Below are 24573 nucleotides of genomic sequence, written 5' to 3' on the forward strand. Positions count from 1 at the left end.
TGAACCTCTAAATTTTAGCAAAACTTGGATTGGGAACAATAGGAGCATTTTCTAAAACCAGGGAAGAAATGGTTTTTAACCAGGTTAGTAGCTTTCTGAACACAGAAACATGCACTTCAGACACAGCAAATTTCAAAGCAAGGAAAGCTATCAGAGGTGATAAAGGTACTGAGTTGATTTTCTAAAAACAAGTAACTTTAAATGTGCAGTGCCTCATCGAGCCCCAAACTATATGAACAACAAAATGGATGGTGCCACAGAGAAAACAGGTGAACTGCCGTTATAGCTGGACTCTGCCACATGACACTCTCAGAGCATCAATATGGACTTGTTGAACTCAATGATACCATTAATCAACTGGAAATAACTGACATTTATAGACTGCTTGATGTAACCACAGAATAACACACGTTCTTCTCAAACTTGCATGGGACACTGACCAAGACAGACAACATTGAGAACTATAAAACATTCCTTAACCAGCTTAAAAGAATAAAAATTGGGCTGGAGAAATGGCTCAGAGGTTAAGAGCACCGACTGCTCTTCCAGAGGACCTGAGTTCAATTCCCAGCAACCACATGGTGGCTCACAACCATCTGTAATGGAGATCTGGTGCCCTCTTCTGGCCTGGAGGCAGAACACTGTATACATAATAAATAAATAAATCTTTAAAAAAAAAAAAAGAATAAAAATCATACAATGCCTACTCATATAGCACAATGGGATTAAACTAGAAATCAATAACAGAAATATAACACAGAATAAATAACACACTTTACAGGAGGAAAAAACTCCTAAGAAATCTTAAAATATCTTTAATTACATGAAAATTAAAATGCAATTTATTAAAAGTTATAGAATGCTATGAAAGCAATGCACAGAGGGAAATTAATAGTAATGGATGTAGCTAGAGTTTTTCTGCCTTGCCCACAGTCAGGACAAATCTCTGTTACCTGCCAGTCCCACAGCCGCTCAGACCCAACCAAGTAAACACAGAGACTTATTTTGCTTGCAAACTGTATGGCCGTGACAGGCTTCTTGCTAACTGTTCTTTTATCTTAAATTAACCATTTCCTTTTATCTTAAATTAACCATTTCCTTTTATCTTAAATTAACCATTTCCTTTTATCTCAAATTAACCATTTCCATAAATCTATTCCTTGCCACGTGGCTGGTGGCTCACCGGCATCTTCACACGCTGCTGGTCATGGCGGCGGCTGGCGGTGTCTCTGCCTCAGCCTTCTGCTTTCCTGTTCCTTTTATTTCTCCTCTCTGTCAGTCCCGCCTATCCTTCCTGCCTAGCCACAGCCGATCAGGTTTTATTTATTAACCAATCAGAACAACTTGACATACAGACCATCCCCCAGCACAGCCAAGTGCAGACCATCTCAAACACCTGCACTCAGGCCCATGGTCCTAATCATCCTCTATACGGACCTGCTGGGCAACGCCACAAGGAACCCAAGAAGGGCTCCCACAGGACATACATTAACATCCCACAGCAACTGGAAGCAAATATTACAAAAGAATAAAGACCTAGTCAATCCACCTTAGAAACCTGAAAAAGGAAATAAAAAGAGTAGGCAAAAAGAAACAAAACCACCACAACAGAAATCAACAAACTCAAAGGCAGAAAATCAATGAAGAAAAGCAGTGGAACCAATTTGAAGTGATGAATAAAACTGACAAGCCATGGCCAAGCCAAGAAAAATAAACACAAAAGAAGAGAATATGTGATTAATATAAGAAATCGGGAGGCAGCAGCACTACAGAGCCTGTAGATATTCAGAGAATAATGAAAAAATGCTACAAACAACTTTACGATCAATAGTCTACAATCCTTGCTAAAAGTCACACAGAAAGAAGTAGGAAATGTAACTTGGCTTTATATCTATTTTTAAAAATTGAATAATTAATAATCTAAAACATAAAGCATCAGATTCATATGGACACTAGAAAGTTCTACCAAATAGCCAAGGAAAAAACTTATTTAATTCTCTATAATTTCTTTACTGGACTAGCAACAAAGAGAATGCATAGTAATTCATTCTATGAGGCCAGTATTCACAAAGCCAAAGGCCAACAGAGGCAGAGACATCACAAGGAAAGAGAATATAGACCAATATCTGTCATGAACATGGATACAAAAGTCCTCAGCAAACATTAGTAAATCCAATATAACATTGTACAAAAAGGATGGTACATTATAACCAAGTAGGAATTTTGTAGTTATACAGCTAGTTTAACATTTGAAAAACAACAATCCATCATGCCAATGACTTTAAAAGTGAAAAGAAAAATTGTAAGATAACATCAGTGATTGAAAAAAATCATTTTCTGAAATCTAACACCCACTCACTTAAAAAAAAAAAAAACTCAGCAAACAGGAATAAAGGGAACTTTCCTTAATTTCATAAATAGCATCTACAAAAACCTACACTCAAACTTGGACCTTTCCCATCAAGATCAGGAGAGAGCAAGGCATCCCTCCTTGCCATTTTTTGCTGCATGAAACTGGATGTACCAGGTAATACTATGAAAAAGAAAACAAAGGCATACAGACTGGACAGTACACAGTATCCAGGGAAGAAGCACTTTGCTAGAGTCTCCTTGTGTAGTGAGAATTTCAGTGGCCTTCTGCCAGTAGCCAGTAAGCAGCTGAGGCCTTCAGTCCCATATCCACAAATAATTAAAACACACTAACAGCTCGGGAGAGCATGGAGGAAGACAGAATCCAGGAAAGCTTCAAGGAGTCCACAGGCCTGTTGATACCAAGCTCACGCCTAGTGAGTCCAAAGTTGAGGAACCAGCTGGGCCTCACCCAGACATCTGACCCATGACAGGTTGTCATAAGCAATTAGGTTTCTATAATGTCATAGAAGGAATACACTTGATTATATCACAGATCAAAATACAAGTTAAAAATCTAAATTTCCTGAAAAAAAATAGGAGATGATCTTTGCAGCCTTTGGGTCAGCAAAGACTTCTTAGACAATCTATAGCAAATACTAACCATGAATGTAAAAGTTAATTTTCCTAAAAATTAAAAACTTCTGCTCACTAAAGGATATCATTATAATCCCAAAAAGCAAGCCACAGATTGGTGAAAATATTTGCAATTTACATATGTATATCTACACACATACACACACACACACACACACACACACACACACACGCGGCACATGGCCAGGACATAGAAGACATTTTTTCAAAGTTCTACAACTCAATAACAAAAATTAAAAGTGGGTCTATGAATATATGAAAAGTGTTTAGTATCCCTGTAAAATAAATGCAAATTAAAACAATGTAATACATCTATTTCATTGGCTAAAGTTTGAAAGACTAACAAAATTAAACACAGCCAAGAGTATGAAGACTGGAATCTCACTCAGAACTGATGGGTGTCACCTTGTTTAGCCATTTCCTTGAGGTTGGCGACACAACACCGAGACTGAATAAGCATCCACATTCAGGCTGTGAAGAGGAGGCACACATCCACACCAATGGTGACACAAGAATGCTCGTAGTGGCTTTCTGTATAATCACCAAAAACGGAGAATGGATGCTAAAAACCTTAAGAATATTGAGTAACTCATGTCACCATGTCTCCCACGTGATCTGGAATTTCTAGGGTCAAACAGGGAAGTAAGGCCTGCACACCACAAAAGCAGGGGGATGGTTCTCCACCATGCTGGGATGGTACTGCTGCTGCTCTCATGTGGCTCTCTAGCTGCAGAGCTGAGGAGCTTAGGGCTCCACTTGGGTTCCCAGGTGCAGTGCCCAGCCCATGTGCAACACTCAACACTTAGCGGAGAAGCTGCTGCTTCTTGCAATCGGTGGTCGTGAACAGAGACCCACATATAATCTTTTCCTTAATTTAAATTTCTTTTTTTTTTTGAGACAGGGTCTCATATAGCCTAGGCTGACCTTGAAATGGATATGTAGCTCAGGATGGTCCTCTTGCATCCATCTCTGGGATTATAGGTACTGGGCCTAGCTGTATGCACTCTTAAATACCATAAGACTTCAACAAAATAAAATCTGACCACTTCTAAATGTGATGTAAGACGGTATGAACAGGGGAGGCCCTGCTCACACTGGGAAGCTCTACCTGTGGAGCTGCTGGGTTGAAGGCCACTTCAGTAACCGTATCTGTATGCCCTGCAAGACGATACAGGAAGCTGCTCGAGCCCATTTCATACACGTACGCCTAGGAGACAAGACAAGCAGAGTGTTCCAGGCTGGCAGGACTGGTGACCATCTCCAAACTCTGGCTCAAGTGTGGTCTGTGGCTGACCCAGGACACGGTGACAGCTGACAAGCCAACACAATGCCAGGCAAGCCACAGAACTGGGCCACAAAGTACATCTTACCCTGAAGGGCACTCACCTCCATGACTCCTGCTCAGCAGTCTGAAGCAAGGATTCATATCTGATGACTGATACGTTGGAAGGTACACAGCCTGTGCTTACCAACTCTACTTTAAAGTCCTCTGTTTAAGGAGAAGATGTCACATTGCCCTTTCCATGAGCCTGAGAAAACTGGGTACATTCAACTCAGGATATGAATAATTTGTGGTTTTCTGCCATTGACTGGAAAGTATCTCTACCAGAATTATTGCATTTCCTACATTATTAGTCACTTCTCTGCTGGTGTGATAAAATACCATAACCAAAAGCAACTTAAGGGGAGAAAGTTTATTTCAGCTTAGGGTTACAGTCCATAATGGAAGGCTCTTTAGAAAATCCTGCTTCACAAATGAGTCTGTTAGATACACTAAGCCTGTAGGCCGAAGAAGATGCCCCCAACATTGCAGAGAAACCTCGGGTGACTGTCCAGGCAGCCAGCTGTTTCTGTCACTTCTCACATTTTTTGGAAGTCGCTTGTTTGCACTTCCTGTTTTCTTAGTAAATATTATTTCCTTCTTGGTTCTCTGAGGGAGTTAAAGATTAGATAGGTATAGTTTCCTTGTTAACAAATTCAGAAAAGAACCTCGCTAAAGAGGCATAAAGTGTATAAGTTTGAAAGACATCAAAAGATAGTTTGGTTATGCAAATTAGGATGGAAGGTAAATTAGATACAATCCTTTGGATTCACAAAGATAGGATAGATAATGGAATATTTTCTCTGAATTTGTCAAATGCAAATAGACCAGACATTGTTGATGTATTTATTGCTTGTATATATTGTATATAGTTATCATACTTATTGTATATAGTTTTTCTTCTATTAGTTATTTTTATTTTTTATTTTAGGCAAAAAAGGGGAAGTATGGTGATATACTATGTCCCCCAATATACTGTGCACCCTAATAAAGCTTATCTGAGGATCAGAGGAAAAAGCCAGCCACTATATTAAACATAGAAGTCAGGCAATGGTAGCACATACCTTTAATCCTAGCATTTGGAAGGCAGAGATCCATCTGGATCTCTATGAGTTCAAGGCCACACTGGGAACAGAGCCAGGTGCAATAGCACATGCCTTTAATCCAGCACTAACCATAGAGGTCTGGAGGTCTGTACAGACAAACAGGAAGTGATATAACTGGGCAGAGAGAGGAAATGGGATGCAGGGACAGAAACGCATATAGGCATGGGTATTCAGGAAGTAGGTCTCTTTGGAAGCTGAGGAGTTGGTGAGGTAAGGTTGGCTGTGACTTGTCTTATTCCTCTGATCTCTTGGTTTTCACCCCGATATCTGGCTCTGGGTTCTTTATTAATAAAACTGTTTAGCAATTCATCTTACAGACCCCGAAAGGGCTCATGACCCACAGGTCTGAAAAAGTAGACAATGGCTATCGCTTTCATTCTGGTTTGACAAAGGAACAACCAAAGCACTGTACCTCCTCTTTTGGTGGCAGTGCAGCAGTACGATACTTTAAATGCCAAACATCCATTTTTGTAAAAAGTCAAAGCACTGTGATATATAATACCACATATGAAGCCAACCAGTGAACTTCTCAGAACACACTTTTCTTTGCTTATGTTACCTGAATGCAAAGTGTCAGTTACAAAGAGCGTGCAAGAAATAATGGTAGACAAAATCAGAAGTGTGGTCAATGATGTATAAGTCTTCAAAGCTTCATATTAAACCTTGCAATTGTCTCTGAAAATAAAGTTCCACAGTATTCCAGAGAAGCCAGCAGTTGTTCCAATGAATAAAGTGTCACACATATTAAAAGTCTTGTCTTTTTGAAGCTATTCAACTTTCTCCTAGGATTTTGTTGACCATCGGTCTTCTTAATTTTGCACCTCCTGGAGAAGGAATTGCTGAATGTGCATGTATCTTGCCATCTTGATGCCCTGCTTGTTAATCATGGGGTCTTGTCTTCTCCCATGGAAGCCTGAGCTCCTTTAGAGATTATGTTGTAGGTCTGGGGTGGAACAAGAAGTGCTGGGGCACTTCCCTATCCCCCACCAGCGCCACATAAGCATCCATCACTCAGACCCAGGCTCTTGCTTGGGCACCACCATTTTTATGTCTCACGTGACTCCCAAAATGGATTTTTATGAGGACACTTTATAGGAGACAAGCATGCAATTCATTAAGTGACCTTTCAGATGACAGGGATTTGAGGCACCCGTGGAGGAAGAAGGGGCCAGCAGTTTATAGCCAAGGAGCACCAAGACCTCTCCAGGGAGCTGGCCTCCTCTGCGGGCTTAGCCTCCAGCTATGTGCTAGTGTGTTACACAGCCCTGGGACACTTTAAGACCTCTCTGCTCCACGTCTGCGGGTGCGGATCTGGCATGGAGGAAACAAGTCAAGGGAGGGTGGCAACTGCTTGGAGGAAGCATGCAGTTCTCCAAGCAACCACAGGGTGGCGACTGCACTGAGAGAAGCATGCAGTTCTCTAAGAAACCCCATGGAGATAAGGGACACCTAATTACACATGAACTGCACAATCCCGACTGATGTCATCAGCTTGTCGCTCCAGCACCACACATCACAGTCGTTCGTGGAGTTTGTACCTAGTGTCCCTGATAACTAATAGATGAAGAAATGAGTGACGAAAGATAAGTGTGTGTTGTGATTAAGTAAACATGAGCTTCTCGTGGTCACAGCTTACTGTTGTGGAGTTCGCATGCTGGGTAAGTCTCTTAAAACACTGTCAGGCTTGAAACGGATTTTCACCCCAGTGCTCAATGGCGCTGAAGGTCTGTTTGATAACACCACACATACATACATACATGTCTGTCCTCTGCACCACAGCCCATGAGTCTTCCACAAGGGCTAAAAGCAACTCCGCAAGGGTAACAGCGGCTGGGATGCCCTTCGAAGCGGCGCACACACCTGCAAGGGCAGAAAGAAACGGCTGGGCAGAAAATGGCTGTTACATCCTGAGACAAATTAGAAGACATCACCATGTTTTCTCCACAAAATGAACAAGTTAATAGCTTAAAGAAAAAAAAAAACTTTCTTTGATGTCTGTGTGTGGTGTTGAGAATTAAATCCATGACTTTTTTGACATGTTAGTCAAACACTTTACCACTGAACTACATCCTTGAAAAAAACTTCATCTTGAGAATTATTAAATGGTAGGTAATTAAGTAGACCTTTAAAATAATTCAAACCCTTTTCAAAATCATAAATTCCCAAAGATAACAAAACTAAGAGCAGATGAACCTTTATATATGAAAAATATTAAATAAGCAATTTCTACTGATAATTATAAATTTTTCAATCAAATCTTCTAATATCATAAATTATGAAAAGAAACAACTCGTGGCTTGTGGGGAGGTGTAGCAATCTAGTAAGAGGGTTGAGTTTCACAACCCCTTATCAAGTGCTATATAAAACTTGTCAATGATTTATGCAATTTATTAAGAGGAAACCTTCAGTACCTTTGAGAAACAGCCAGGGTCTCCCTTAGAAAGGCATCGACAAGCATGGCCAACACGTAGTGGGTGCCCTGAGCAGAGTCCCTGAATAGTAGGCAAGATCTCACTTACACCATATGTTGTAGGGTGAGGCTTTTCTATTTCTTCTACTGACAAAGAACAAATCAAGCACACTACTAGTGGTTTCCTTGTGAACATCTGTGTACTACAAACATGTTAACACTTTTCAATTTTATGACATTATATATGCACTGTACAGTGATGGCTTGTAGTATTGTGATTATCAGAAGATAAAGGTTAGTGCTTAAATAGAAATGCCTTCACAAGAGGGAGATTGAGCAGCCTAACGTAAAGTTCCATTAGTGCTACTCCAAGGGAGCTGTATGAGCTCAGTGCTAGTGTCCAGTGTAAGCAAGACAGGTGTGACAGAAAAGAAAAAAAACATAGCTGAGGTAGCTGTGCTATAGTGTACACGCCATTTCTCACATCTCTGACTCTCAGGAGCCATGTGTGATTGGCCCTCGGAGAACAGATGTGTGTAGCACCTATGTGTGGTTTTACCATCTCCAAGTGACTGCATTGATTCTGTGTACAAGTCAGTCTTCTCCAGAGCATACCTAGACTAGTCATAGCCTTGTGTTATTTGCAGCCAGGATCAGGTTGTATTCCCAGCTCAGTTCCAGTTCCCCTTGGGGCAGTGCTTTGATGCAGGCTGGCCTTACCTCAGAGTTCTCAGGTCCCACAGTCGAACCCCATCACCAACAGCTGTGGTCAGGAAAAGATTGTACGCCAGAGACTGCTGGGTCGTAAATGATGATCCCTGTCATCAGATGTGGAAAACAAAAAATCAATAACAGCTCTTAGAAACATTTCACTTATTTAATTTGGGAGGGGAAGCATGCCACAGTGCATGTATAGACAGACCTCTGACAATCTGCAGGAGTTGGTTCTTTCTTTTCACCATGTGGGGCCTGGGGATCAAACTCACATCACCCTCAGGCTTAACCTCAAGTGCCTCTACCTGCTTAGCCATCTAACAGACCCCAAGATGAACTTGTATAGGCTAATAACACCTAATAATACTGGAACCTAAAGCCAGAAGTCAACATAATCTCTCTTAAATTTATAGCTTTCGAGTGGGATTCTAAACCTTCATGCAGCCATGAATAGCGCAGCGACCTATGTAGATAACAGACTGCAACAGGGCCTCTGAGGACTGCGGCCTGGTGGTGTCGGGGCATCTCAGCCTATGTAAGTGCACTCTGTGACTGACCATGCAATTCTCAGAACACAACCTCAGGTTGAGCAACATCAGTTAGCATGATAACTAGCCAAATACACTCTAATCTTAATAATTAATGTCTGTTTACTCCACATTCAATGCCATTGAGAGCCACAGAACTAGAAAACAGCAATAGATAAAAAAAGACTAAGTATTGATCATAATCTTTATTCAATACATTATCTGGAATAAAATGCACTCCCTAATGAGCACTTAGAGTTATTTGCCAGTTATGGAACTCTAAGATACACTGAATGGGTGCCTTGGTGATGAAACACGTGAGATCCTGTGTACCTCAGGACCCCACATGTCACTGGAAGTAAGGGCTCTGCAAGTCCAGGCCTTGACATCTTAATGACTCTGATGATCCCCAGAAGAAAAATGGCTGTGTAAAACAACTGGACACCATCAGAGGAGCTATTTGGCTCAAAATATTCCTTAAATGCACTATATTTCATAAGGATTCCATTCTCTTGCTATGTCAAGATTACTTGAAATATTACAACAAACTCGATATAAAATGGACCTAGAAGTCATTCTTCATTTACAAGCAGGAAATAAAGGATCACATTAAGTTCAGAGATAACAAGCCACACTCTAAGGATTAACTGTGCCAGACAGCATGCTACACACTTACTTCTTTAGCTCTTCATCCTTTTAGCAAAGAAACTATTCAGTCCCCATTTATAGTCAGGAAATCTGATACATGGTGATCTGTTCTCTGCCTCATAGCCGTGAAGCTCAAGTTAGGTCAACCCTGAGTTATCGGTAAGAAAAGTCTCAACTGGAGAATTGCCCAGAACAGAGACAGCAGACTCTGGGTGGTACACAGGTTGGCAAAACCTGTCAACAGACTGTTGCTGATGCACAGGCAAAGCCAGTGCTGGCCCAGGCAGGCAGTAGACTCCTGATTCAGTGTGTCGTTAGACAATAGATAAGACCTGAAGGCAACGCTCCCTCCCGAGCACATTGAGACAGCCGCCGGCTCTCTAAAATTGTGTCTGCATCAGCATCAAAGTGGTTCTGAGATTTGGTGACTCTGCTCCAGTATACAGGGCAGGTCTGCAAGCCAGTGAAGGTGTGAGGAAGCAGGCCTGGCTTGTTCCCTTCCAGGGTGATGATTCAAGGCATTCCTTTCTCTTAGGAGTCTTCCCATCAAACGCGTCTGACTGAGGCTTGAAGTGTTACTGCATGGCCTCCATGCGGCGTCTGCAGTGTGCTCAGGTGCCTATGCATGTGACCTTGTGGACTGACAATCCTTTGAGAGCCAGTGTGCTGTGCTCTTAGATGGGAGGTGTTACGTTAGGAAAATGATGCTGCTTTTTGTTTTTTGTTTTAAATGGGGAAGTACCTAGTTTAACTTCCCGAAAATAAGCATAGGAGGGGGATGGGATGGGATGTGAGGCCGAGCATGAGGTCACAGAGGCCTGCACCGTGTCTGGTGGCTTGTTTTCTGAAGAAGCCTCTTACATTTTTGTACACTGACACAGAACACATCAGAGCAGTCAGGCTCACCACAACCATGTGGGTGCTGTGGTCTGTGCTGTCCTTCCAGTTCAGGCACAGAAGCACTGAGGTCATACTTGACCCAAACATCACAGTTCAGTAAGAATGAAGTAGGCCACTTCTCACCCTGTGAGGCTCAGGACCCAATGTGGCCACTCCAGTCAGTGCCAGCGAGGCTTTGAGTGTTCCTATGCACCACCTTGAGCAGAGCTGTGAGAATGGCGTCCAGTGGTTAAGCTGGACAGGACAGGCAGGGTTTACTTCACTGTTCTTCTGTATTAACAAGAATGCCTCTGAACTGGGTTGATGGCCAGACTTTCCTATTGCTTTGTGTCATTAAATGGTTAAATGTTAAAAAGTTATTAAATATTATTAAATCATTAAATTATTTATTTTTTAGATTGAAAATAATCATACCAGATCGTTCTTCTTTATTTAAAAAACTAAACAGGTGTTCTAGTTTCCTTAATGTTGCTATGGATAAAACACTGACAACAGCAACTCAGGGGAAGGAAAGATTTATTTGGCTTACATTTCCAGATCACAGTCCATTGCTGAAAGAAGTCAGGGGAGGGACTCGCGTGTGAACCCGAAGGCAGGCCTGCTTGTTGTTGTTACACACAGCCTTACCTTTGATCAGAGGACACACTCACTCAGCCAAGAAAGTCAGTAGAAACTATGGCAGAACATTTCTTCATGGACTGCAGGCCGTCTCATGCTTAGCCGGCTTGCTTATACAGTCCAGGACCACATGCCTGGTGAAGGGTACTACCCACAGCGAGCTGGGCCCTCCCATACCAATCAACAATCAAGACAACCCTCCACAGACATGTCACTGCATCGGGAGTCCACTGCCTGCCTGGGCCAGCACTGGCTTTGCCCGCAGAGCACAGGAGTTGCTGACAGTTTTCCCTAACCCGAGCACCACCCATAGTCTGCTGTTCCTATCTCAGCCCCGTCACAAGAACCATGGCAGACCTGTGAGCAGAGCCCCTGAGGAGGGGCTACACAAAGTGCTTAGCTGCTAAAGGAAGGGTAAGCACCACGCAGCCAGGTACACCCAGACTGAGTGTGGCCTGGGGGACTTGAGGAAGGGCCTACTTAGTTTCTGCTGGACCTCTTAGCTTGGAGGAAGCAGAGTTGGGGGTCATGGTGGGGAGGATGGACCTGTGGGAAAAGAGCCAGACCAGTTGGCACAGCAGGAGATCAAAATGATCCTAATTCTATGTGTGGGAAATGAAACACTGGGTTCCACTGTTGGTGGAGGAATGAGCTGCTTCTGCCAGGGTGAAAAGCACTAGTCATTGTGGGCAGAGGGAAGTCAGTAGCAGGATTGTTCATATCACAGCACAGCATGTAAGCCGTCAGCAGGAGCACGGGCATCACGGCGTGTATGAGCACCCCTGCACCTCTCTTCCTTCCTGACACAGAGAGCAGAGAGCAAGCAGTGGCCAGGAGACAACCATGTGCAAGTAGGTGCAGCCCCGAGCAAGGCCCAGTAATCCCACACCGTCCTACTCAGCAATGACAACTCTGCTCTGCGCCAAGGGACAGCTCGCTGTGCAAACAGTGAGTCCAGACTCCACCCCAGAGAGAGAGATGCACAGTTCAGTCGCTGTGCAGTGAGTCCAGACTCCACCCCAGAGAGAGAGATGCGCAGTTCAGTTGCTGTGCAAACAGTGAGTCCAGACTCCACCCCAGAGAGAGATGCGCAGTTCAGTCGCTGTGCAAACAGTGAGCCCAGACTCCACCCCAGAGAGAGAGAGATGCGCAATTCAGTCGCTGTGCTCTCCCCTTCGTTAGCGCCTCCAACGTCCTTGCCACTGGTGTCTAATGCCTGCACTGGGCTCTGACAGATGGTCCTGAAATCCACAACGGGTGCAAACCGCGTGTTCACACAATGCCTGGATGTATGCCTTGCTCATACTCCAACTCTGCAATGGCTATGGCTATTCCTGGAGTAAATCTCAAGGTCTTGATCAGGACCCACCAACCCAGGGGATGTTTCTGTCCCAGTCAGTATCTACTATCCATTCCACCATTTGCTTTGTCACAGTATCACAGAGCATGACAACTGTCTCAGTCGGGGTTTCTATTGCTGTGAAGAGACACCATGACCACAGTACATAGCTGTAAGATTTCCCGTGTCCAGCCTGGCCTGTGGTCAGGACAAATCTCTCTCACCTGCAGTCCTTCAGTGCTTATAAAATCATCATTCAGAGGTTTAATATTAATTACAAACTTATGGCCTATGGCAGGCTTCTTACTAGCTAGCTCTTTCACCTTAAATTAATCCATTTCTATTTTTCTATGTAAGGAAAAACATTTAATTGGGGTGACTTACATTTTCAGATGTTTAGTCCATTATCATCATGGCAGGACATGATGGTGTGCAGGCAGACATGGTGCTGGAGAAGGAGCTAAGAGTCCTACATCTTGACCCACATGCAACAGGAGGTGGCCTGAGTGTTACACTGAGTATTGACTTGACACTTGAGGAAAGGAGACCTCAAAGCCCACCCCCACAGGGACACACTTCCTCTAACAAAGCCATACCTACTCCACATGGCCACACTTAACAGTGCCACTCCCTGTGAACTTATGGTGGCCAATTACATTCAAATTACTACATTCCACTCCCTGACCTCTACAAGCCTGTAACAATATCATAATGCAAAATGCATTTAGTCCAACTTCAAAAGTCCCCATAGTCTATCACAGTCTCAACAATATTTTAAAGCCCAAAGTTCAAAGTCTCTTCTGAGATTCATGCAATCTCTTAACTGTAATCCCCTACAAAATAAAAATAAAAAAGCAGATCACATACTTCCAACATATAATGGCCCAAGCTATAAAATTACCATTCCAAAACATAAGGAAAGGAGCATAGTGAGGAAATGCTGGACCAAAGCAAGACTGAAAACCAGCTGGGCAAACTCCAAACTCTGCATCTCCATGTCTGATGTCAAAGAGCTCTTCAGATCTCCATCTCCTTTCAGCTTTGTTGACTGCAACACACTTCTTTCTCTTGGGCTGGTTCCACTCCCTATTAGCTGCTTTCCTCAGCAAGTATCCCACAACTCTAGCATCTCTAACATCATGGGTTCTCCAAGGCATTCCAGGCTTCAATTTCACAGCTTCCAGCAATGGCCTCTCCAGGCCTCCATTCAGGGACAATCCTGACACATGCCGGGCCTTAGCAGCTTTCCTTAGAAATGAAGGCAAATTCCATAGCCCCTTACTTCTATCCTTAACTCCAAAACCACATGCCAAAGCTGCCAAGTTCTGCTGATTACTGGGGCTAGAACACAGCCCCCTCCTTCAATTACATCTTCACCAAATTTCTGCTTTTGATCGTTTCCTTCACTGCCTAAGCTTAGCTGTCCTGAAACTGGATCTGTAGACAAGGCTGGCCTCAAACTCAGAGATCTTCCAGCCTCTGCTTTCCCAGGACTGAGATTAAAGGTGTGTCCCACCACACCAGGCTCTAAGCTTTTCTTTCATTCCTTTTCACAAGTTGGAAACTTAGCTGGGTAATATCTTGCCCTGAGGTCACCACCCCCTTTATTCCATTTCTTAATCTGTTTACCTCCTTGAACATAGGACTTAGCTCCATTCTATTTCCTGGTTCTCCTCTTCAAAATGTATATATTATATTTTTCCTTGTTCAGCTTGCTCCTTTTTGTTATAACTCTTTATAAGTATGAGCACTAGTAACCACATGACAGAGCCTATGCTAGACTGTTTTGAGATTTCCTTTGCCAATGGAATTAGAAATAATCCAAACCTCTTCACTTTAGTCTCAGGCAGATACTGTGGGATGTCTTTCTGTGTGCTGTAAATATGTGTTGCTCTGATTGGTTGATAAATAAGCTGCATTGGCCTATGGCAAGGCAGCTTAGAGGCAGGCAGGAAATCCAAGCAGATATATGGACAGAAGAAAGGAGAGGTTAAGAGAGATGCTAGCTGTCACCAAAGGAGCAGCAAGATGCCAGCAGACTGGTAATGCCATAGCCAAGTAGCAACTTATAGATTAATAGAAATGGGTTAAGTTATAAGAGCTAGCTAGCAAGAAGCCTGCTATAAGCCATACAGTTGATAATTAATATTAAGTCTCTAAATGATTATTTTATAAGTGGCTGAGAGACCACAGGGCTGGGCAGGACATGAAAAAAACCTATGGCTACAGGCAGATTCTTTGGTCAAGGGCCAAAAGCAGCCACATTTTCACCAAAATATCACAATGATCTCTGGGCCACATATTAATATTCTTTCCCTCTGAAACCTCTTGAGCCAGGCCCTCAGAGTTCATCAAATCACACTTAGTACCTCTGTCTTCCATTCTCCTACTAGTCTGGCCCATTAAGCAGCACACTTAGAGCATTCAACTGATTTTCTAATCCACGGTCTCATGGTCTATATTCCTTCAAACAAAAGCATGGTCAGGCCTATGACAGCAATACCTTAGTCCCTGGTACCAACTTCTGTCTTAGTTAGGGTTTCTATTGCTGTGAAGAGACACCATGACCATGGTTAACTCTTATGAAGGAAAAACATTTAATTGAGGGTAGCTTACATTTTCAGATGGTTAGTCCATTATTGCCATGGCAGGACATGGTGGCATGCAGGCAGACATGGAGCTAGAGAAGGAACTGAGAGTCCCACATCTTGACCCACAGGCTACAGGAAGTGGTCTGAGTGTCACACTGAGTGAAGCTTGAGCAAAGGAGACCTCAAAGTCCACTCCCACACTAACACAGTTCCTCCAACAAGGTCACACCTCCTAATAGCACCATTCCCTGTGAGCTTAGGGGGGCCGATTACATTCAAACTACCACAGCAACCAATCTCCACTTCCTGCTCTTTGTTCCTATGAACATGCTCCTGGTACCACCCTACTCTCTCTACTCTGTGTCCACATGTACAATCAGATGGAGATTGAGTCTGTGGTTACACATTCTTCTGGTGGGAGTAGGACTTCCTCAGGCACAAGGACCTTGCTTTGTACCTATGTATACAGGGAGAATAGCAATCAGAGTACCTACTTAGAGATATTTTAAGTTAATAAGCAATTACAAACATGCACATATTCACAAACATGCATGAATACATTTTTACACTCATACACACCAATGTTAAGGTGGAGGAGATGATATAAACACTCACAAATTTAACCAAGATACTAGGAATGGGTACTGAATTAAGAGTTCATCACAGAGACATGTAACTGCCTTCTCACCCCACGGCTATTTGATGCAATGTTTAAGAAGAGAGAAAAGACCACTTTAAACACAATATTACAATGAAATCTAATCTCACAGAAGAGATGAACTACTGAAAACGTTTATGTGAAGTCAGCTAGCACTTATTTTTATCTCAACTAAGAACTAGAAGCTCTTAAAGAGATCCATTTTAAGAATGTTTTGTATTCATTCCCTTTTCATACATGCACACACATCCAACCCAAATCCTCTCTCCTACTTCCTCCAGATCTCTCTCAACACTTTCCCCTCTACCTTCATGTCTACTACTTTTTCACATCCCACTAAGTCTAAATAATGCTGCCTATGTGTACATCATTATGGGGCCATTCTTTGGAGCATGGGCAACCTATCAGCAGCCATAACTCCACATAAAAATTATCCTCCCTCTTCAGGCATCTGTTGACTGCCAGTAGTCGCCCTGGGTAGAGCCTTACATGTGCCTCTCCCATCCATGCTGGAATAGTGTTCAGGTAGCCACGGGTGCTATGAGCAGTGACCCTGCCGTGTCTAGAACACAGCATTTCACAGCACAACTTCCCATCCTTCAGCTCTTACATTCTTTCTATTCCCTCTTCCAAAATGTTCCCTGGGTCTTTGGGCAGGAAGGGAAAGATCTGATGTAGATGTCCTACTTAGGGTTAAGCACTCATCCGTCTCTTATTCTCAGCACTTCGACCAACCTTGAATCTGCACTGACTGCAACCCATTGCCAAAAGAAGCCTCTCTGACCAAGGTTCAGACCATTAATCTATGGGTACAAACGTAAATACTTAGAAGGCAGTTCAACAATGTGTCCATTTAAGAAAATAACCTCAATAGTTGCCCCTTCCGCCAGGGCCTCTGACATTCTGAGCCATGGACCTTTGTGACCAGGTTTATAGGACCAGGCCTGAATCCCAGGAAGCAGGTGGGCACTCCCATAGCAGCCATGTTACTGTTGCACAGAGAGGACATCTTACCCAGGGGATGAGCATTGTAAGATGCAGGGTCCACTGCTGGAGAGGTGGCCTGCAGAGCACCTTACTACAATTGATAGCCAGCGGGAAGTCAGCTTCCAGAACAGTTCCAGCTCGATTTATCAATGTCCTACAGTCACAGTGTGTAGCATCTCCAGCAGTGAGTCACCATCTAGCTATGGTGGGAGCCAAAAGCAATGACAACAGCCTGGGTTATGGGGGGGTCTCTGGGGTCCTTTGAAAGTAACTCACGGGGATGTATCCCAACCCCAGCACTGAAAGACTGCAAGTTCCAGGCAAGCCTGAGCTACTTAGTAAGAGACTGCCTCAAAAATAAAATCACACCTTCAGTTTAAAAAAAAAAAAAAAAAAGCAAACAAACCTGCACAGGAGCCGGGGACGGGTCAGTGGGTAAAGCCGCCTGCCCTGCAAGCTTGACTACCTGAGAGACCCTGCGCCACATAAGGCGGAAGGCAAGGACTGCCACTCAAAGTTTTCATCCTCTCCACGTGTGTGTCATGGTCATGTACACACTCACACACAAACATGTACATGTATATCACACACATACACCGATCTTTTTAAAGTCAGCTATTTTCGTAAGTCTTAGACAGCTTTTAGGTAATGAGTCACTTTGGGACTGTCCTAGTTGGTTGTTTTATTGTTTTATCAACTTGCCACAAACTAGAGTTGTCTGGGAAGAGGAACCTCAGTTGAAAAATGCCTGCATCAGATGGCCTGCAGGCAAGTCTGTGGGGCATTTTCTTGATTAATGATTAGTGTGGGAAGGCCCAGCCACAGTGGGTGGTGCTACCCCTAGACAGGATTGTCTATGTTGTATAAGAAAGTAGGCTGAGCAAGGGAAAGCAGACCAGTAAGCAGCACTGCATCAGTGTCTGCCTCCAGGTTCCTCTCTTAAGCTCCTACCCTGCCTTCCCTCCATGATGTGACTGTAAACTGTAAGCTGAAATAAATGCTTTTCTCTCCAGGCTGCTTTTGATCAAGGTATTTTATAACAGCAATAGAAACCTATCTAAGAGAGGATGTGTCCATTAAACTATCAGCTCTACCTTTCAATACATCTGAGAACATCTCTAAAATCCAGTGTGTCAAAGAGGATAATTGTATTCAGTAGTGCAAGGGAAATCTGGAATTCAGAGACTGTCACAGCCTGCAATGAATGTGACTGCCGTTCATTCCCACCATCACACATACATCCAGACCTACCCCAGCTTAAGTGAGAATGCATTGCTAGTCACAGATACTTACATGGATCTGCAACTAATCAAAGACAGAGAACAAGAAGTCCCACACAGCCTTACTAAGATATCTACAGGGACGAGAGATATGGCCCACACACTGCTCTTCTAGAGAACCTGGTTTGGTCCCAATCACCCATACTGGGCAGCCTATACGCCCCTTTAACTCCAGATCCAGGACAATCCAATGTCTCTGGCATCCAAGAATACTGGCACACACACACATACACAATTTAAAAATACAAATAAATAAATAAATAAATAAATAAATAAATAAATAAATAAATAAGTAAATAAGTAAATAAGTAAATAAGTAAATAAATCTTTAAGATGTCTGTAGCAAAAGAAGAAAGTTTAACATAGTTTGATGATCAGAAGAAGCTAATATTGGATCTGACAGAAGTTATAGATTTGCATCATAATATATTTGTAACTGTTAAACACATTTAGCTCAGATCTTTAAATAATATTCTGCTATCTACAAACTTACTTTATTTTGACAAATCTGATGGGCAGGCCGCGAATGGACTTCAGCTATCACGGCAGCACTGCGGCCAACATTGAGGTCAAAAACTTCCACGGTCCGGTCCCGGCCAGCGGTGAGTACGATGTCTGCAGGGGTCAGTCAAGGGGTCTTCTCAGCAGTCTCACCTATGGGCCCACAGTTCTGCCCCCCAAAAAACAGGGACCTCACATGACTCAGAAATGCATAGTTAGTAAAGAATTTCTGGAGTTCCAGAGAAAATACTCAGGGCAACTCCACCAGCTGGGGCTCCTCGAAGAGGCAGCAGTGAGTGGAGCAGCGCATGGCACAAGACCCAGTGGAGACATCCACCAGCAGCCGGAGGACACAGTGTGAGAAAAGACGAAAGGACAGAGCACAGCCCTGTGTGGCCGCTCATCAGCACAAGTTGGGGACCCACACCATGTTCTGTCAAATGGCAACTGCTGAGTTTTCCAAGGATGCCCACAGCAGGTGTCACAGTTTACCAAGAACATTCACTAGATGACTGTGCATCACTCAGGAAACACAGACAAGTCCTGTGAACTCACCCTGCTATGTCAGAACCCAGACTGTTCTTCCTTAGAGGTGCTTCTTACTATTAAGATAAAGTTACTCTACTTTCAATTACTACAAAAGATCCCACATTCCACAAGAAGAACCATTCCTCTGTCCTTTGTGCCCAGCAGGACACCTGGGACTTCTCAAATGCCCAAAAGGGGCTTTTCCAGAAAGCAGTGCTCAGTGCAAGACACATCCACAGACTGGAAGGAAGGATACGGGAATAAAAGTCATTCACTGCAGACAGGGTGGTCACTTCTGCCCCACTGGTCAACGGGAGCCTAAAAATAGGCTTATACCTGCTTTTTGGCTTATACCTGGAGGAAAGAAGGGGGAGATGACCAATGCTTTTACTTCTGACTACAATTAAACATTCTACATTTAAAACGTAAAAGTGAAAACAAAGGGTTCTTACTGCTTAGGCATACGTTTTAATACTAAGGGAATGTGTGAATAAGCCACCTTAATCTTCCTTTGGGAAATTAATTCAGTTTTCTATCAGAAATTCTGGGTTGTGTTATTCTCTAGGAATGCCTCATGAAAATAACAGTATATTATCTAGCCCAAAATAACTCATTCCTAACTATGGGAAAGCAAGTTTGTCTCTTAATTCTAAAATAATTATATATTCCCTTATAGGTACTCAACCAGTTACACAATGTTGATCTCTCATCCTAAATATTAGTCCTTATTACTTTCAGAAGGGTAACATGATCTTTGGGTGTTGCTTTAATAAATGCATGATCTTAACCATGGAAATAATTTCCTAAGGGAAAATAACTGGTAGGCCAGCCCGGGAAGTAATCTCAGCCCAGCCCAAGCACAGCTTGGCCAGGACAAGACAAAGAGAATGTCAAAAGAGTCCGACCGGTGGCACAGAAGAGCTAGGCCAGGCCCAGGGCAGATGCTGCACTGTCCAGGATAAGGACACCTGTGTTCTCTAACAGGTGGTGGAGGGCGTTGCCTGGAAGAACACTGCATCTGAGGCTGAGAAACTCTGGAACAGGTCTCAGAGCAACAGGGGTAGGCCCCAGCCCTGAAGGGACATAAGGGAGGTGACCATACAGAGACAGAAACAGAGTGCAGTCGAGTCTCGAGAGAGGCATGAGAATATATGTTTAAAGAAGGACAGCAGTCACACAGATGGCCATGATGCTTAAGTTACACAGAAGGATGGCTGAGAACGAAGTCACTTTATCTGGAAAAATGTGTTAAAACTAATATATATATATTATATATATATATGATTAGGGAAGACTTTCCAGAAAGGTGGCCAGGCAAAGGTGTGTAGAAGAAAAAAGAAAACCTGAAAGAAGGTCACACAGAATTGAGCAGGCATAAACATAGACATTGCCCTCAACCGTCTTTCAGAATCAAAAGCATGCCCCTTAGAAGCCCGTCCCCCACTTTTCACTGCCACCACCTCAGCTGTAGCTTCAATTACTTATTCTAAACCTGTGTCTGCCCAACCAAGTAAATACTGGCGAGCAAAAATAAAGAAAAAGAAAAAGTCAATTCACACCATTTGCAAAATTCTGGCTAGACTGGAGCCCACAGTGGTGATCACAGAAAAAATAAGCACTGGTGACTTTAGAGACAAAGATGTTTGGCACAGAGCAGTTCACCAATGACTGGAAGTCCTTGCTGGAACCCACTTCACCCTACTTTAACTTCTGGTGTTCCTGACAGGGGCTGCCAGTCACAGCAGGCAGTGCTTTCTGTTTAGAGATGGGATGAGTTGGGGTAGAAACAGGGTGGGATTGGGTGGGATGGAATGAGATGGGGTAGGATATAATGGGATGGGATGGGGTGGGTAGGATGGGATGGGATGGGATGGGATGGGATGGGATGGGATGGGATGGGATGGGGTGGGATGGGATTGGTATGATGGGATGGGATGGGATGGGATGGGATGGGATGGGATGGGATGGGATGGGATGGGATGGGATGGGATGGGATAGGATGGGATGGGATGGGTATGATGGATGGGATGGGATGGGATGGGATGGGATGGGATGGGATGGGATGGGTATGATGGGATGGGATGGGATGGGATGGGATGGGATGGGATGGGATGGGATGGGATGGGATGGGATGGGAATGGTTGGATGGGATGGGTATGATGGGATGGGTAGGATGGGATGGGATGGGTAGGATGGGATGGGATGGGTAGGATGGGATGGGTAGGATGGGATGGGATGGTAGGATGGGATGGGATGCGATGGGTTGGGTGGGTTGGGATGGGTGGGGTGGGATGGATGGGGTGAGATAGGATGGGATGGGGTGGGATGGGAAGGATAGGATAGGATAAAGTGGGATGTGGTGGATGATGGAAAAGATGTGCTGGGTGGGTTGGAGTGAGTGGGATAAAAGAAATGTTGGGTTAGATTCCACACTGGACCTGAAAAATGCAAGATGGTTCCAGCACTGCAGTGCAGCCTCCCATATGAGTTCAAGGTATACAGCAGGCAATTAGTAGCTCCTCATTCTAACTTGGGTCATTTTACCTGCTATGATGAGATGATGTGTCCTGTCTATAATGACAAATAAGTTAAGCAAAATTATGGTGGCTGGCATCCAAGAAATCTGATGAATTCCAACAGGCACCTATAAATCACTCATCAGGATGCATTTTTACCTCTGCATTTAACAACTTTCCACTGATAACAAAGTAAAACATGCTGTATTATATAAGGTGCTAAGTACAGAAGGAAACAAAGTCTCCTTTTGCATAAGTGAGCACTGTGATGAATATTCTGCCAGACATTTTAGTATGAACCATATTTATTCTACAATAATTTTTACTTTAAATATGAAAAACCTCTCATTATTATTAGCTATTCCTCTAAGTAACATATCAATGTTGCACTGAATACAGAATGTGAATGCCACTAAGTTTATGCACTAAGTTTCCCAATGTTTCTACATTATAGCAGCTACTTAGCACTCACTCCTTACATTCATCTTTCCATTTGCCCATGGTTATTCTCTTAAAACAGTTAGAGAAAATGGGGATACAGAGGCAGAGGCAGACACACCCTCAGAACTTCACTTTAAGACTGCCCCAACTCCTGCTCTTGCAGAGATGGTTAGGAGCAAAAGTGAATGGACAAAAGGTAAGAGCAAAGAGGGATTGATGTTAAATCTCAAAAACAAAGGAATGTGTGCTAAGAAGGCAGGAGAACTGAGAAGCTAATAACTGAAACTTCCATTTTTTATCATTTAAAATTTTAAAGTGCCTGTCTCTAAGAATGGAGAGGCGGGGCAGAGTGAGAAAGGGGGCTAGCTCTTTGGGGCAGGTCAGGAGGGCTAGAAGCATGAAGGAGGCCACCTACCTTCGTATGTCATCCTTACAGAGGTCAATGTGGTACTTTAGCAGCCAAAATTCAGAGCCAGAAGACAACAGTATGAAAGTATCCATGTAGTAGAATTGTGCAGATGTTATTGGCTTGGGAAAGGACTCTGGACCCTGTGAAGCAGACCAGCTGTGAACACTGCCACACACTATCACATGGTCTCTCCCAACACCCCTCCTCATTTTCCTGTCCTCATCCTGAACATAGGTCTTGTCACAGTCAACTCATAATGCTGATTTTGCTTGCTGATCACTGTCAAACTTACTGTAATAAGCCTTTTCAATTCTGCCTGTTTACAAACTCTAAGATGAAAAAAATTGAAAACGCAGGGATAAGGGAATTTTAAGACAGGATCTTACTATGTAACCCAAACTGACCTCAAACTCATTTGTAGGATCATCCTGCCTCAGCCTCCTTAATTCGAGATAACAGGCTTCTGTCACACAGCTGGCTCAGAAAATTGTAAAGCGAGGGTAAATGAAACACTGACTATCAAGGATATTCTGGTATTGAAATTGAGAACATGATTTGGAACACAGCTCTAGGTGTCTACTCCTGACTTGTATCTCATGGCCAAGCAGGCCCAGCCCAGAGACCAGCACTGATAGCTCTGGGGCTGCTGAGAACTCCCTATAGGGTGCTGACCCTAACCAGCCCATCTGCCCTTCTGCCCTCTCCAGAGATGAGTTGTGGGGTGGCACATCTCACTGTGGCAGCTGACAACGCACTCAATGCCTAGCCACTCATGGAGGCACAATTGAGTATCCAGACCCTGTAGAATGTGGGCCATGAGACCAACTGAGCATGTGCAGCCCAGCATTATCAGAGAGCATTGCATCCTTGGGTCACTAGGAAAAGGTCAAACTTTCACATGCTGTTAAGTTTAAATATTATAGTCGAAATGTCCAAAGTCAGCCTCTGTCTGACTTTTCCAAATGCTCACCACTGCTGGGTTAGGTCTTAATTCATGAGTAGAAGCAGGGTTTCTTAGTGCCTTCTTCTTCCCATCTTAGTAGTGAGATTTTTTTTGTGTGTTCAGTCTCTCTTTTCTCATTCTTTTTCCAAATAACCTTACATACATTTGCTTAGGCAAGTCATTTCACTCCTTCACATAACATCCTCTTGTCCATCATTATGACCTCCATGATATAATGATGAACTAACATGTAAAGTTATCCATGTTTTACTATGGGTATTTTTGCCATTTTCATACCATAACAAATGTAAATGTATATTAAGTGTGTTTGTCAATGTACAAATCACACACCAAGAGTGTGTTACCATGTGTCATATATGCATGCATTTCATGTGTGAATGAATGTAAGAAACTGTCCCACCATGATGTTTCTATTGTAGTGGAACAGCTCCTCATTCTGTCTACTGCTGGGCTCCCTGACACAGAGGCAGACAGCTGTGACTGTCCACAGTTCAACTAAGCAGTTTATCTGCCATCACTACCCACCATGACATATGTGCTCATGTACACATTACCAAAAGCAGCATGAGTTCTGTCCTGTGAACTGACCACACCCTCAGTGTCTGGTCCCGGCCTGTAGACAGCAGCCATTTCTTGTCATGGCTCCAGCAGACAGTGTTCACCGCTCCATCATGACCTAAGTATTCAGGAAAAGGGAGAACGGAGGAGAATGGTTGCCAGTACCAGAACTGCCTCTTCTCAAGGAATGATGGAGGCAGTTTCTTGCTGTGCGGCAGACGGACCAGGCCCAGTGTCCGATGACCTTGCACTAAAGGCCTATTGATGAGGCTTGTAGAGGAGGCCTTTCTAAAACCTCGTGTTTCTTAAAGATGAAGTTCTGATTTTGTGTGTCCAGGCTGGGGGGAGTTCTAACACAACAGTATAAGAATCAATGTTCTAAAAGAGAGTACAGAGATCTGTGGACCCTATGGTGCTCTACCAGTATTTAAAAGAGCCTTTTCATTTGGTTTTAAAGAGAAGAAACAGAAGACTTCACTGAAGATGCTTGGAAATACTCTCATCATTTGCTCTGGCCAATGGCTGCTGGTCTACACAGGTGCTGGCACACT

General features: G+C 43.5%; 1 protein-coding gene across 5 annotated transcripts in view; it reads right to left on the reverse strand.

The window, feature by feature from the left end:
* Wdr27 (WD repeat domain 27) overlaps positions 1-24573 on the reverse strand; it is a 97012-nt gene that overhangs the window by 26330 nt on the left and 46109 nt on the right. For 4 of the 5 annotated variants that reach the window (XM_037200403.1, XM_037200402.1, XM_028866600.2 and 1 more), the window contains 7 exons: positions 24019-24140; positions 22507-22640; positions 19391-19488; positions 18599-18720; positions 8564-8661; positions 7191-7293; positions 4115-4213 (listed from right to left, as the gene is read on the reverse strand). In XM_037200403.1, the coding sequence (XP_037056298.1) occupies positions 4115-4213; positions 7191-7293; positions 8564-8661; positions 18599-18720; positions 19391-19488; positions 22507-22640; positions 24019-24140 (776 nt within the window). The remainder of the gene's footprint in view (positions 1-4114; positions 4214-7190; positions 7294-8563; positions 8662-18598; positions 18721-19390; positions 19489-22506; positions 22641-24018; positions 24141-24573) is intronic. The other variant, XM_037200405.1, reaches the window with a different exon arrangement.

Source organism: Peromyscus leucopus, chromosome 8a (assembly GCF_004664715.2).
Source record: "Peromyscus leucopus breed LL Stock chromosome 8a, UCI_PerLeu_2.1, whole genome shotgun sequence".
Taxonomy (NCBI): domain Eukaryota; kingdom Metazoa; phylum Chordata; class Mammalia; order Rodentia; family Cricetidae; genus Peromyscus; species Peromyscus leucopus.